Below are 13,602 nucleotides of genomic sequence, written 5' to 3'. Positions count from 1 at the left end.
TATCATAGTAATCAACAAGGAGAAAAGTTATATAAATTGCCAAAAATATCAAATGATACATATCATCTATTGTTTCGTGTTCTTATGCCCTAAGGAGAGCACAAGTGTTACAAGCAAACTTCATCCTCGAACCGTTTCTCACCTTTCTGTTTAAAACATCTCTCTTTCTTTCTCTCTATCTCTCTATATATATATTTATAAATAAATACATATATATATATATATGTATATATGTCTTGGGCTATAAATATATAAGGTTGAACCAAAGTAGAGAGATAGATTTGGGGGAAACTAATAAATATTATAGAGAACCCACCTCTCTCTTTTTTTCTTTTCTTGGTGTCTCGACCTATTATTATTGATTAGTAATAGTGAGAGAGACATACATAGAGATATATAAACACATAAAACTGTAAGAATAAAATAAACGAGAGAGAGAGAGAGATGGGTAAATCAAGAGATTTGTTGCCGTTCTTGGCGATGGTGTTGGTGCAAATCGGCTACGCAGGTATGAACATTACGTCGAAGATGGCTATGGAGGCAGGCATGAAGCCTCTCATTCTGGTCGCTTATCGCCAAATATTTGCCACTATCGCCACTTTTCCGGTCGCATTTTTTCTCGAAAGGTAGAAAATCATACTAATATCTATACATATACATATGATTTTGATCAACTAACGATTATGGACATGCATAAAACTATGATCTTAAAATTTGCATCCATAAAATGTTGAATTTGTGTTTGTTTATCTTGAATGACATTGTTATAAAATATGTTCTTATTACCTTTTTTTTTTGGAGTCAAATTAATCAAGGTTTTACGTAGTGAGTTTATGTTTTACAAAAGATCAGCGAGATGCTAAACTTTGATCGTCATAAACCAGGTAAGAATATCTGAAAGTGTGTGTTTTAAGTTCGTCTTAATTGCGAAAGTACAAAACGATGACATCATTCATCAATGAGTGGAAACCATTTTTTTTTACTAAATGGCTTTGTGAGTCTGTTGTATAACGATTTTGCGTCTTCGAGCTTTCGGGCGTCACCTAAATTAATTACTTTCCAAAGTTTAAGAAATAAAGCTTTTATTAAATTCATTGACATAGAAGTACCGGTTACATTTAAGTCTTTTTCTCTTTTCTTTTTTTTTTTTGGTCAAGATTCTTTCACATACTGTATATGGTAATAAATTAATTAATCAGTTCTAGCATTTGAATAGGTTTAAAATAAAAATTATTTCCATTATTTACATTTTTGAATTAATATCCATTTGGAGTATTAAAAAGTTAAAATGATAAATAATAATTAAGAAGAAGAGTTTAGCACGGCATCGTTTTTATTGTCCTACCTGAGACTACGATATAAATACGCATAATAATAGGTGGTAAGTTAAAGATTTCGGGAATTGCCTAGTTGAATTTAGAATAAGAAAAAGTGGTTTTTCGAATTGAATAAAAATGTGCATATATTTGTTTTTTCTTTATTGAAATTAGTGTTTACCGTTATTTTTACAATATCTCCGGTACTGTCAATCATTTTTGGTCGTATGTGGAAACCTAAGTAATTACATTGGGCTTGTTCGTTTGGTTGACGTAGGCGGTTGCGGCTGCGGCAGCGGCAGCGACTGCGTTTACGTTTTTAACCGCTGAATCGAAACAACGTTTAAAAATGTTAAACGCAGTTGCCGCAGCGTCATAACGCAGGTACCTGCGGCAAACAAACGAACAACTATACCTGCGTCTGTCGCAGCCGCAGGTACCTGCGGCAGCCAAACGAACAAGCCTATTATCATTAATTCCGTTTACCGAGAGAAAGAAGTGAGAAATGTGACGCAGTCTAGCTCACACAATCCACGCACGCGTCACACGTTTTTCTTTCTTAAACCGAAACACATGCAGACAACACAAACTATGATGCCAGGGGAGTTAAGCGTCGTCAGGTGCCGTGCCAACTTAATTTGCCAGGACACGTGCTTGCTTCTACGATGCCGTTTTACTCTCTTACTCTACTACTCACTTTCTATGATGATTGAATGAATTTGATTATTTTTCTTTCAGTCATTGAATTATTAGTCTAAATCCTCTTAACCCTAAATCTGAAATTACAAATGAATCAAGGTTTCCATCAATTATTCCTTGATTTCTTCTTATAAAACGAATTCAAGTCGCAATTGGACTGGTTTGGGTTTTGGTATTAAAAACACTGTTTCCATACTAAACGAATTAACTGGTTAATGATTGATGACTAATGAAAAAGTTTCGTACATGGTTTCTTGTGCAGGAAGACAAGACCGAAGATCACACTAAAGGTTCTTGTCCAAATCTGCTTCTGTTCCATGACCGGGTATCTACATACACCTTGCCTACTAATTACATTTTTTTTTTTTTTGTTCAACCTTAACAAGCTTTTTAAAAACTATTTAAAACTAGTCCTACATGAGTTCTTAATTACCAGGAAAAAGTCCTAATAGATTAAACCTTGATTTAATATGCAGTGCGACTGGAAACCAAGTGCTATACTTCATAGGACTTCAGAATTCATCTCCGACCGTTGCTTGTGCCTTAACTAATCTCTTACCAGCGGTTACGTTCCTCCTCGCCGCAATATTCAGGTATACGAAATTACTCTTAATAAACCAAGTCTTCATCAAACAGAACTCTCTGTTTTGACTGCTAACACAAAATTATGTTTCAGACAAGAAACCGTAGGGATCAAAAAGGCATCAGGACAAGCCAAAGTGATAGGGACGCTAGTATGTGTGATCGGAGCCATGGTTCTCTCCTTCTACCATGGTCACACACTCGGCATTGGAGAGTCCAAGATCCATTGGGCCTATGCTGAAAACATCACAAGCCAAGGTTCCAGTTCTAGCAGTTCTAACTTCTTCTTGGGACCTTTTCTTATTATGGCTGCTGCCGTTTCTTGGGCCGCTTGGTTCATTATCCAGGTAACCTTTTTTTCTTACACAGGTTTATCTTATGTACATAGTTTAATAAAGATTCAGAACGTTATACATCATATTGTGTATGTGCATATACTTTTAAAGTTAGTTAATTTTTAAGAATATAATTTTGGTTACAGACGAAGATGAGTGAGACATTTGCAGCACCATACACGAGCACACTTCTAATGTGTTTGATGGGAAGTATCCAATGTGGAACCATCGCTTTGATCACCGATCACAAAGTCTCTGATTGGTCTCTCAGCTCTCCTCTCCGCTTCATATCCGCTCTTTACGCCGTAAGTCCATATACTACTATACATTAGTACATATGCTATAAATGAATTAAGCTAGCTAGTATATATGATATATTAATATAAAACGCGGATGCAGGGAGTGGTGGCGTCTGCGTTAGCGTTCTGCCTAATGTCATGGGCGATGCAGAGGAAAGGTCCTCTTTACGTTTCTGTTTTCAGCCCTTTACTTCTCGTAGTGGTTGCCATTTTCAGCTGGACACTTCTTGACGAGAAACTCTACACCGGCACGTATGTTTCCATATACCTTAATCTCTCTCTCTATATAAATGGGGATCGGATGATGATTAATTTGTATGATTATTATATGTATATCAGGTTTTTGGGATCAGCACTTGTGATTATTGGGCTCTATGGCGTATTGTGGGGGAAAGACAGAGAGGTGAGTGAGAAGGAAGAAGAAGCAGAGAAGGTGAGACAACAGCAACGTAAAGTCAAAAGTGAGAGTAATGAAGATATTGAGTCGAGATTACCGGTCGCATCTAGTGGAAATGGTTCCACAGGACCTATATCGCCTTAAAACAAGTTGATTGATAGCTTCTTTATCATATATAAGTATGAGCTATGAATGAACCTTTTGGTGATTTATGCTGTCTAAGTTACTTCAACTAAAATTGTATATCCATTTCCGGAATGTGTTTAATTTTGTATCCCATTTTGAGGCCAATGATGGAGTGATTGATTTGTGTGTGATTTGGAGTCTTTATTCCATGGACACTACAGAAAAATTCTTAGGTTCACCCCTAGGGTGAACCACTCTCATTCACCCCTCTTTATTAACCAATCAAAACACAATAACTTGCCATGTCATATCATATTTATAAAATAAATCAAAATTAAAATAAAAAAACAAAACAAGTTAAGGAAATCAATTCTGTAGATTTTTTATTAAGAAAACTATGTTGGTTTAGATTTATAAAACAATGATTAGAGTTTAGATTTTACAATTAAACGAAATCATATGTCGGTTTGGCTTTACAAAAAAGTGGTTAGGGGTTAGTTTTTACAATTAATCACAATTATGTGTCGGTTTGGGTTTACAAAAGAGTGGTTAGAGTTTAGGGTTTAGATTTTACAATTAAACAAAATTTATATGTCGGTTTGGGTTTACAAAAGAGTGGTTAGGGTTTAGATTTTACAATTAAACAAAATTATATGTCGGTTTGGGTTTATAAAATAGTGGTTAGGGTTTAGATTTTACAATTAGAAAATTGTATTTTTATTTGGGTTTATAAAAAGAGTGATTTGAGTTTAGATGTTATAATTTAAAACTATAATATAATGATTAGAATTAATAATTATAAAATTAATTGATATACAGAAATTATTTTTTTAATCAATAATTTGTTTCCTTAACTAAAACGGGGGAACCCAATAATTGTCGGACACTACATATATCTCTAATTATGATCTCTATACAGTATTTTCATAATTCTTTTCAGGAGTACATAAATTAACTCTGTCACAGCCTCACAGTATTAGTGACCTTCAATATAAAGTAGACCCAAATGTAAAGTAGTTAGTTTAGACAGAGGGTTCCGGTTTGTGCAAGTCAACTACAATTGGTGGTCACATTTTAATCCTGGTTTAGTAACTCAAGTGTATGGTGAATTTAAAAATAATGGAAAACAGAGTTGTTTGTTATGTTACTTCAACTCGGTCTTCTTCTTCTTCATTCTCGATTGCGACTTGCAAGTATTATCTCGGTTCATGTACTTTTAATCGATGGAGATAGTAGATTTCCAGGAAGACTTGGCCGAGATTAGGCTTGCTAGAAAGAGATATATTTACATGGAGGAGCACATGCGATCTAGTTTTCATAAATTTCTTACTGAACCGATTTGGACTAGTTGAAGGCACTAGTTTAGACATGTGCCAATTGGTTGTAGATCAATCAAGAACAACCTATTGACATTTATTAAAATTAACTTATGTTTCCAAAAATAAATAATTAAAGTATACACCCATTAGTTGACCGGCTGATTAGACGATAAAAGGACAAAGCAATCAAATCTTATACTAATCTTTTTGCAAAAAGGTAAAAACACTTATAGAAAAAGCTATTTCTATTCTATATATCCCAAATTCTTATCCTTATCAACTTCAACTCAACCTTAAACGAAAACACATATTAATTACTCTTTCGGTTTTTTATTACTTATTATTCTAGAGTTAAAATTTTGTGTCATAATACTTGTCGTTTTAGATTTCCAATACAAATATTTGGTAAATATTCCAATTTTATCCAACTGTTTTAATGTTTTAACCAATCAAAAGATTAGAAAATATATTTAAAAGGAATAAAACAATAAAATTAATGGTTTTCTTAATATGTGTGAAACAACCTTAAACGACAACTAATAAAAAATGGAGAGAGTATAATATTTTATGTAAACATTAACATTATTTTTGTAAACATTTGCTTCTACTATGTTTCAACATTAAGATTATGAAGAAACCATTTGACAAACGATCTGTTCCATGGCTGATAAGATCATTGTCTGTCTCTTTCTCTCAATCAGAGGATTGATCTCATAACCGGGCACATTAAAATCTGTCTTACAGATACCAACAGCCTTAGAAATCTTGTTTTGGACCTTGACGATCTTACTGTAGTGAGCTTGATTGAAGAAAGACATAGCATTAGTGAACGCCAAGTTCACAATCGAGTAAGCGTCAGCGCACATTTGAAGATCTTGCCTCTCGTCTCCAGCATTCTCGAGGAGTGTGCTGATGAAGAAATTAGTGTTTGCCGAGAACCTTTCAGCTTCTCTCACTGTCACGTTCATGAGATCTTTGTTGCTTGGGGCAGGGGTAGCCAGGTTCTTGACCAAGACACTACTGCAGAATCTGATATCCGTTGTCTTTTTGCAGATTCCGTTGACCATTTGTTGAGTTTTTCCATCGAGATTATTAGCTTCTGCAACGGAGAACGCGAGTATGATCACCAAAACTGTCGATAGAATGCTATGCATTTTCATGTTTGTTTCTTTTTGTTAATTGTGAGTGTGGTCCTTTGAGAATGAAAAATTTTGATCTTTATATTTGAAAATTAGGCGTGAATGATGAATCAGTCAAAGGTCAAAAGTCTTCGTAACTTACCAAAACTTCGGTGTCAGAATTTGTGATTCAATGAAAAAAAACATTTCCAAAAATATGACATTTGTTCATTTACCTGGACTAAAAATTAAAATTTATGAACTATCTAAGTTGACCAAATAAATTAAGAAATTATTTTATGTTTTTGTTTGTGGTCTCGGATCACAGAATCTGCTCGTTAGGTCAGTGTGTAAAAGTCAATGGTTATAGGCCAATGAAAAAACCAACTTATTTTATAAGAAGTAAAATTTATTATAAAAAAAAAAGAGTTTTTACATCGAGTGCATCAATCTTTGATAACTTTCGAAAAACCCAACTTAATATTTGTCAAGAACTTAAATCTAACGGGCCAATGAAAAACCAACTTAAATTGATAACTTTTGTCAAGATCTTAAATTTAAGAAAATATAATATTTGGTTTGGCTACGTTTGTGATGTATAGGAAACTTTTTTTACTAATCAGAAAAAGATTTGGTTTGACTACTTTAATTGTTCGCATCTTAGTAGCACGAATATGCAAATGAGTTGGGGAATCAATAGTTCCTGAGGCTTTTTAAATGGTTGATAATGTTGACGAGATCTAACTAGCTAGAGAGGGTAGAGAAGGTGAATGCGTCGAATAATGTTGTTGATATGTTGACCAAACCAGTCTATCGCGGTTAAGTTTTAACATTGCTTAGATTTTATCTAAATTTATCAATAACGATAGTACTATATGCCGAATTTCAATTCTGATGGTGATTCACAACAACTCTTCACACAATTAGACTACAAAATCTTGGTCAATCATTATTATTTATTTTCGATGGAAATTTATAAACATTAATTCTAATTTATTGTATTCGGATGATTATCCATTAATTTATTTTTGAACGATTATTATAAAAAAGCAAGATAAGATATGCATGCTTAATTCTTTTGTTATAACTTTCATATTATTGAAACTTTAGCTGTTACAAACCATTGATAATATGTTTCTCTTAATAACTAAAAATCTGCGGAATAACTACTGATCTAATCAAGGAAGCCTTCCCATTTTTTACCATATATCCAGAAACCGCAGACATGGTGATCAATATTCTCATAACTCTATTCTTCTCAGTTAGAGGATCTTTGTAAGGAGGAATAAGAAAATCGGTCCTACAACGGTCCAAGATCTTGGCTCTGGAGAAAATGATTTTAACCATACGTTCGTACTCTCTTTTAGAAAATAGAAAGCGAATCTCTAAGAAACTAGTGGTCTCTCTATTATAAACTGCATGACAAGTCTTGAGACAATTCTTCTTCTTAGGGGCGGGCCATTGGCGGAGTATGTTATCGATGAATACGTAAGTATCATTGGCCTGATCCGTAGCGGTGTGAAATATGAGACCGGTGAGTTCTTTGAGAGTAGCCGTTGGTGCCTTCAATTTTTCATGGATAATTTTACTGCAAAATCCATAATCTTCGTTTTCAACGCATATACTATTGATCAGTGCTTCAGTTGGTCCATCGGCTTCGACTGCTTCAATATGAGGAGTAAAAATGTAAAAAACAAGAACGAACACGAAAAAAATGCATCGCGGGAATTTCATATTTTTTTGTATTTTAAACTTTAGGAGAGATTGTGTTTTATATATAGGTTCTTGAATAACATGTTAAATAGTTGTAGTACCTTAATCCTTTATGTATGTTTTTTCTTTAATAATTGGGCTTCTAAAATTACTGAGTCAATATTGTAGGAAAATGAAGAGCTTACCAAATAAAAAAATATATAGCAGGTCAAGTACTATAAGTTTTTATTTTTTTAAGAATATTTATAAATTATAAATAAGTTTTGAATATAGCAGGTCAAGTTTCATTTACTAACATACTAGTAGTCGGATACGTATAGAAATAAAAGGATCGAAAAAGATAAGAACATTCGGTAAAATATGGATCCTATCTTAATTCGTCTCATATATTTTCATGGGATATCCTAATTAGTGATTACCAAAGCGAAGAAGATTTCAAAAAGAAAAAAAATTGTTGGAGTAATTAACAAAACTATACTATTCGTAGATTAATATATTTTAGGAAGAGAACATAAAAGGTACAAGAGGGTTTGGGGATAAAAAAACTCCTCTAAGCTCAATGAAAAACAGTAAAGCACAATTTCATATGATATCCTAATTAAACATCATCAGTTTTACAAACTAATAGCAAACAGATGTTGAGAAGTAGCACAGCCCTCCTTCACAATTAAAGTTGTCTAGGCCGCCGATGGAGCTTTGGTGCAGTGAAGCACAGCAGCCTCACACAAGTCTGTAAAGAACTGTGGAATGGTTTGCTGTTTCTTTTGGACATCTTCTTTTTGTCCGCAATGCACATTTACGTTCTTGTAATCAAGAGACTCGTCGTTGTAAATGTCCCACCATTTCTCTACAAGCATCTTGATGTCTTCTCTCTCCATATTTTCTTCTTGGCCAGTGAACCTGATTATAAACAGAGAAGCAATTTCAGTTCTTTAATCTCTTAATTTACTCTTTAAAAATGTATTAAGAAGATAATTAGATACTATACCTCCAAGGTTTGGCACCAGCTGCACAGTAATGAACAACCTTGGCTTCGTTAAGCTCTATGTTCTCCGGATGCCTCCAGAGCATAGCCAAGACAAGATTATATACCGGTGGAATCGGCTTGTATATATCTTTGAAGTACATGTTCAAGAAATCCTATAAAAACACACAAACCAATTTAATCTTATATAGTTTTAAATTAAGGTATAGTTCAAACCTATAAATATTTTATATTGAAACATCCCCGTGTATGTGTGAATTTGTTTACCTGTTCAGCAAAAGGTGTGGGAGGGACAACTTTGAGAGTCTCCAAAAGGTTGTAGTAAGTGGGGAGGCTTGGTTCGTAGACAAACATTCCGGCGTTGAAGTACAACGGTGGCTTAGGACCAAGCTGCCCCGTCTCTGGCCACGTCACCTTGTCCGGACACTGTTGGCAGTAGCCGATCTTGTATTGAGGAGTGTGGCTCCATGTCTTCTCGCAGAAACAGTCTTTAACAGCGTAGAAACTGCCGTCAGGAAGATCGAACAAGTGATCTATGTTCTCAAACACTTGTATGTCTCCGTCTAAGTATATCAGCCTGCTGTACTCGACAAACTGCATCCACGTACATAGTTATTATTATTAAGTTACAATCTCATCAACTCATATTTTCATTTTTTTTTATATGATATTTTGGTAAGAAACATATCATGTAATTAAGAAGATCTTTTATCAAAAAATAAATAAATAAGAAAAGAAACATGCATGTATCTACCTCCCAGATGCGGAGCTTGGAGTAATTGAGGACGTAGTAAGCCATAGCGAACTGGGTTTGGTTATCTGGTGGGTAAACCGGCTGAATGTCCTTGACGATGCAGCCTTGATCCACTAGCTGTCTACGGTGATCAGCCGGCACGTCGGGTAACACAGCAACCACTAATGGGTACTTGCTATTAGCTTTCCTCAGCCCTTTAGCCAGACCAACGACTCCTTTCACGTAGTCTCCGTTCCCAGCAAGGAAAGTCACGTACGCCCTCTTCTTTCCTCCGTAGCTCAACTTGTTGTTGTTCATCACAGGTGCCATATCTTGTCGGAGAATTAAAGAAATTAAGATTATATATCGAAGAAAAAAGAGAAACTATTGATTCTTATTAGTGATGCCTTGAGTTGTTGATTATAGTGATTTGATTGTTGATGAGAGAAACCAAGAGTTGCTTTTATAGGATTTGTAAGCCGTGATTATGGATAATTAATAAAATGCTAATTAGCCATCCACCGAAGGGAAGCTTCCTAGCTTCGGGTTATTATAGGATTAGTGCATGGCTACATTGCTACTTAATTTGAAGTAGCAGGTAATAATGGCGTGGCGGACACGTGTCACGCTAGTGAGGTTGAGTCTAAAATACTACCACGTGTGTCACGAAATATTGTGATTGGTTGGAGCGTCTCTGTATGATTTCATACAAGGCTGTGATAATGCCACGTGGCAAAGAGGGACCCCACGAAGAAGAAGCTGAGGGAAACATTGATTGCTAGTTTTTAACATTACAATCTTTTTTTTGTCCGACTCATGACCGACCTACTATTTATGTAGTTAGTTATTCATATCACGTTGATATTTTCTTCTTTTTCATAACGTCAAGATTTTAGTATATAAAAGGACTAAAAGTTTTTCCTTTTTGTTGTCAACAGGCCAAAAACCAAAAAGGCATACAAATATCGTATTTTTTAGTTTTTAACATTACAATTTTTCTTTTTAGTCAAGTTGCATAGTTAGTTTTCTTCGAGTTGAGATTGCATCAAGTAATGTAATGCACGCTAAAACTTCGGCTGTCAATAAATTTTTGAGTTAAACTGCTGTATTGATAGTGCTAAAATTTTGTTTACAACTTTACGACAACGGATCATGATTTTAAGTTTATATAAACATACGGAATTATGAGGAGTATAAGGTGTGGCAATAGTTACAAAAAATTGTTTGTTGACTAGTTGTGGACTGAACTTACCCCAAAAAGAAAGAAAGAGAGAACTACCGATTGCTCATGAGATGACAAAAATTATTTTTGAGAGATCGGATCAAGATCGTGTCTACAATATATTATCGTTCAGGCAGTTTTTCTGATATCTGGATAGTGTACTCTTGTGCAATTTGATAATTTCCCTCAAGCCAAATTCCATGGGTCACCGGCTGACCACTAGCTGCCTTAGTGTGGTGGAGGCGTTTTTAGAATTTTTAATCTAAAGAGTAGCACTGTAACATTTTGACGTACCGACATATACTGGAAAAGATAAAAAAACGTACCGACATATATAAAGAATAGAGAAGAAGAAAAAATTATTATGATATTCAATTATTTTATATAGAGTTAGGAATTTGACTAATACTCTGGTGCTGCCAAAAGAAAGACGACTAATTTTTTTTTGTAGTATATATATTTTGGAATCTAAACTCCACAAGATTACGACCTGCGGTGGCCAAATTACCTCTCCTTACCAAAAACACGATGAACGAACCCCCCACAAATTGTAACTTTGGGACCAAAAATAAATTAACGTTGAACGGGAAGTTTTCCGGTCATTGTTATCACATAGTGACTATTTTGTTGCGGTTGGACGACACATTTTTTTTTTTTTTGCGGTAACGTATTTCTGTCAATATTTTTCGAAATGTCTAAAATTACACATTGAAGATGTTTCCATTTGAAGATCAGGTCCACATGGTTTTTGGAAATTTGTACATGATAACGAAACAAAAACAATAATAATTCACCCGTTGATGTGATGCAGCATCTTATTTTAAATTGGAAAGGACATATTAAGGCTCCAGTTATTTTTGTTTGCGTAGCATCCTTTTTAAAAATCATAAACTTACAAATCAAAAGTTAAAAACACAAAACAAACAAGGCTGAAGAAACGGGACCAAGAGATATTTTCTAACTAGGTTAATTGCAAAAATCTGGTTCTAGTCTTTGTTCGTCATTAAAATCTGGTCCTTATCCCACATCGGTGAAATGACTCAACATTGCATAAACTTTGTCTCTATAAATTAAGATGCAACTGCGATTACTTTCTCGTCAAGTTAGATTATTCAAATGCGTGGATATGTAAGATGGGCTTCTAAATTTAAATATTCGAGCCCAGTTAAGTTTTTGTGTATCTGGTTCTTGGTAGGCCAATTAAGTTACAGTCGCGGGGATTCGATTTTGTGGTTCGGTTCGGTCCGGTCGGTTAGTAACTATGATTATTTAATTTGCTTGGTAGTCGGTATGGCTAAAATCTTGGTTCGGTTCAGATTTATAAAGAGATACCGAATTGAAAACCAAATTTCCAAGTTACTAAGAGCGAGAGCCAGACCGTCGTCTCTGTTTAGTTACTTACGGCTCTTCAAACGAAAATAGACGTGAGATGACAATAAATGTGAGTATCTTAAAGAGATCCGGTTGATCACAATCAAAACAAGCCAACTATGAGCGATTCTTAGGATTGAAGAACAAGTTTCTTGCTTAGAATCATATCATCAGTGGTGAAATCCGCTTCTTTCCGGAAAGTTCCACGACCGAAATCAAGGTTGTATGAGTCAGTGAGACCCTCAACCAAGTCGAACTCTGGTTTCCACCCCAGGACACGCTTTGCTTTCTCCACCGATGCAAAGAAATGCTGCAAAGATCGAGATCATACATAATTCAAAACCCTAACTTTTATAATGGACTCTTTGATGCTGCTCCCTGAATCATTTAAATGTTTGGAGTTTTTACCTGGTCACGGAAAGGGAATGCCTTCTTCTTCCCAAAGTCGAACTCTTTCGGGTTGTAGTGGACAATCTCTGGCTCTGGAAACCCACCAGCCTGAGTTGAAAACATGAATAAGTAGTTTACTCAAGCAGTGATCCAAAAACCTCAGAGATATCTATCTCAAACAGACCACACCGGGATGTACTCTAAACGTTTTGGATTGATGAGACAATAAGGAAACCAACAGACAAAAAAATGTACCTTTGCGCAAGCTTTTGCTAACCCATCAAAAGTGACGTATTTATCCCCTGAGATGTTGAATATCTCTCTGCTGGCTTTTTCGTTACCAAGCACGTTGAGAAAGGCTGTTGCCAAGTCCTGAAATTACAAAATCATCTGATGTTATAGATCAATACTCTTCAAGAGTGATCAGAGGAATGAGATATTGCTGAGTTTGAGTTAAGGGTCCCCTATAACATAACGAGTGCTCTGAACATGTAAGTGAGCTCAAGAGCATAAGAGAAAGTAGAGTGTGACCTTAACGTGACCGAGTTGTGAGATCTGTATCCCAGAGTTTGGAACTGGTATTGGGCGACCAGCTTTTAGACGGTGAAAGAACCATTCTTCCACGGGGTTGTAGTTCAATGGACCGTAGATGTACACAGGACGGATAGAAGTCCAGTTTACACCTTTTGTTTGCAGTAAGCTCTCAGTCTCCAGCTTCCCCTTGTGCCTGCTCTTAGGGTCAACTGCATCCTCCTGCATTGGTTATGCCCAAGATAAAATGTTACTACAACTGGGCTCGAGTAATAAACTTCTGAGTGACATCATATGAACAAGTCTCATAATCATAATAATTTTATGGAGAATATCGAGATTTACAAGCTCAGGAATAAGAATTCAGATATATTTTCCATACCTCACAGTGTGGCAAGATATCAGATTTCAGATAAACACCAGCTGAAGAACAGTAGATGTACCTATAACATTAACGGAAAATTAC

General features: G+C 35.2%; 5 protein-coding genes across 5 annotated transcripts in view; 1 reads left to right on the top strand and 4 right to left on the bottom strand.

The window, feature by feature from the left end:
• Positions 274 to 3,945, top strand: LOC104767655 (WAT1-related protein At1g09380-like). Its single transcript, XM_010491651.2, has 7 exons — positions 274 to 626; positions 2,278 to 2,340; positions 2,492 to 2,608; positions 2,692 to 2,944; positions 3,079 to 3,237; positions 3,332 to 3,483; positions 3,571 to 3,945. The coding sequence occupies exons 1-7, from the start codon at positions 445 to 447 to the stop codon at positions 3,770 to 3,772; spliced, it is 1,128 nt and encodes a 375-aa protein (XP_010489953.1). The 5' UTR covers positions 274 to 444; the 3' UTR covers positions 3,773 to 3,945.
• LOC104767644 lies at positions 5,627 to 6,281 on the bottom strand. The gene has a single exon (XM_010491643.2). It carries the CDS (start codon positions 6,231 to 6,233, stop codon positions 5,700 to 5,702), a length of 534 nt encoding a protein of 177 aa, XP_010489945.1. The 5' UTR covers positions 6,234 to 6,281; the 3' UTR covers positions 5,627 to 5,699.
• LOC104778643 lies at positions 7,332 to 7,925 on the bottom strand. The gene has a single exon (XM_010503091.1). It carries the CDS (start codon positions 7,923 to 7,925, stop codon positions 7,332 to 7,334), a length of 594 nt encoding a protein of 197 aa, XP_010501393.1.
• On the bottom strand, positions 8,365 to 10,111 carry LOC104767636 (galactinol synthase 3). Its single transcript, XM_010491634.2, has 4 exons — positions 9,644 to 10,111; positions 9,157 to 9,483; positions 8,893 to 9,044; positions 8,365 to 8,804 (listed from the first exon to the last, which is right to left on the bottom strand). The coding sequence occupies exons 1-4, from the start codon at positions 9,950 to 9,952 to the stop codon at positions 8,582 to 8,584; spliced, it is 1,011 nt and encodes a 336-aa protein (XP_010489936.1). The 5' UTR covers positions 9,953 to 10,111; the 3' UTR covers positions 8,365 to 8,581.
• LOC104767625 (chloroplast stem-loop binding protein of 41 kDa b, chloroplastic-like) overlaps positions 12,181 to 13,602 on the bottom strand; it is a 4,595-nt gene continuing 3,173 nt past the window's right edge. The window contains exons 5-9 of the mRNA XM_010491626.2: positions 13,519 to 13,579; positions 13,137 to 13,358; positions 12,861 to 12,977; positions 12,624 to 12,713; positions 12,181 to 12,525 (exon numbers count right to left, since the gene is read on the bottom strand). Of these exons, the coding sequence (XP_010489928.1) occupies positions 12,346 to 12,525; positions 12,624 to 12,713; positions 12,861 to 12,977; positions 13,137 to 13,358; positions 13,519 to 13,579 (670 nt within the window). The 3' untranslated portion in view covers positions 12,181 to 12,345. The remainder of the gene's footprint in view (positions 12,526 to 12,623; positions 12,714 to 12,860; positions 12,978 to 13,136; positions 13,359 to 13,518; positions 13,580 to 13,602) is intronic.

The sequence above is a fragment of the Camelina sativa genome, chromosome 3 (genome assembly GCF_000633955.1).
Source record: "Camelina sativa cultivar DH55 chromosome 3, Cs, whole genome shotgun sequence".
Taxonomy (NCBI): Eukaryota; Viridiplantae; Streptophyta; class Magnoliopsida; order Brassicales; family Brassicaceae; genus Camelina; species Camelina sativa.
Note: the sequence above shows the minus strand (reverse complement) of the source record. Positions and strands in the feature narration are given on the sequence as shown.

Bases quoted from the DNA above. Each gene is read 5' to 3' on its own strand.
- LOC104767636 (XM_010491634.2), bottom strand. From the start codon at position 9,952: ATGGCACCTGTGATGAACAACAACAAGTTGAGCTACGGAGGAAAGAAG. The intron at 9,045-9,156 runs GTAAACAAATTC...GTGTTTTTATAG, and splicing joins CCACACCTTTTGCTGAACAG to GATTTCTTGAACATGTACTT. The intron at 8,805-8,892 runs GTATAGTATCTA...GTTTATAATCAG, and splicing joins GCTGGTGCCAAACCTTGGAG to GTTCACTGGCCAAGAAGAAA.
- LOC104767655 (XM_010491651.2), top strand. From the start codon at position 445: ATGGGTAAATCAAGAGATTTGTTGCCGTTCTTGGCGATGGTGTTGGTG. The intron at 3,238-3,331 runs GTAAGTCCATAT...ACGCGGATGCAG, and splicing joins TCATATCCGCTCTTTACGCC to GGAGTGGTGGCGTCTGCGTT. The intron at 3,484-3,570 runs GTATGTTTCCAT...TATGTATATCAG, and splicing joins GAGAAACTCTACACCGGCAC to GTTTTTGGGATCAGCACTTG.
- LOC104767644 (XM_010491643.2), bottom strand. From the start codon at position 6,233: ATGAAAATGCATAGCATTCTATCGACAGTTTTGGTGATCATACTCGCG.
- LOC104778643 (XM_010503091.1), bottom strand. From the start codon at position 7,925: ATGAAATTCCCGCGATGCATTTTTTTCGTGTTCGTTCTTGTTTTTTAC.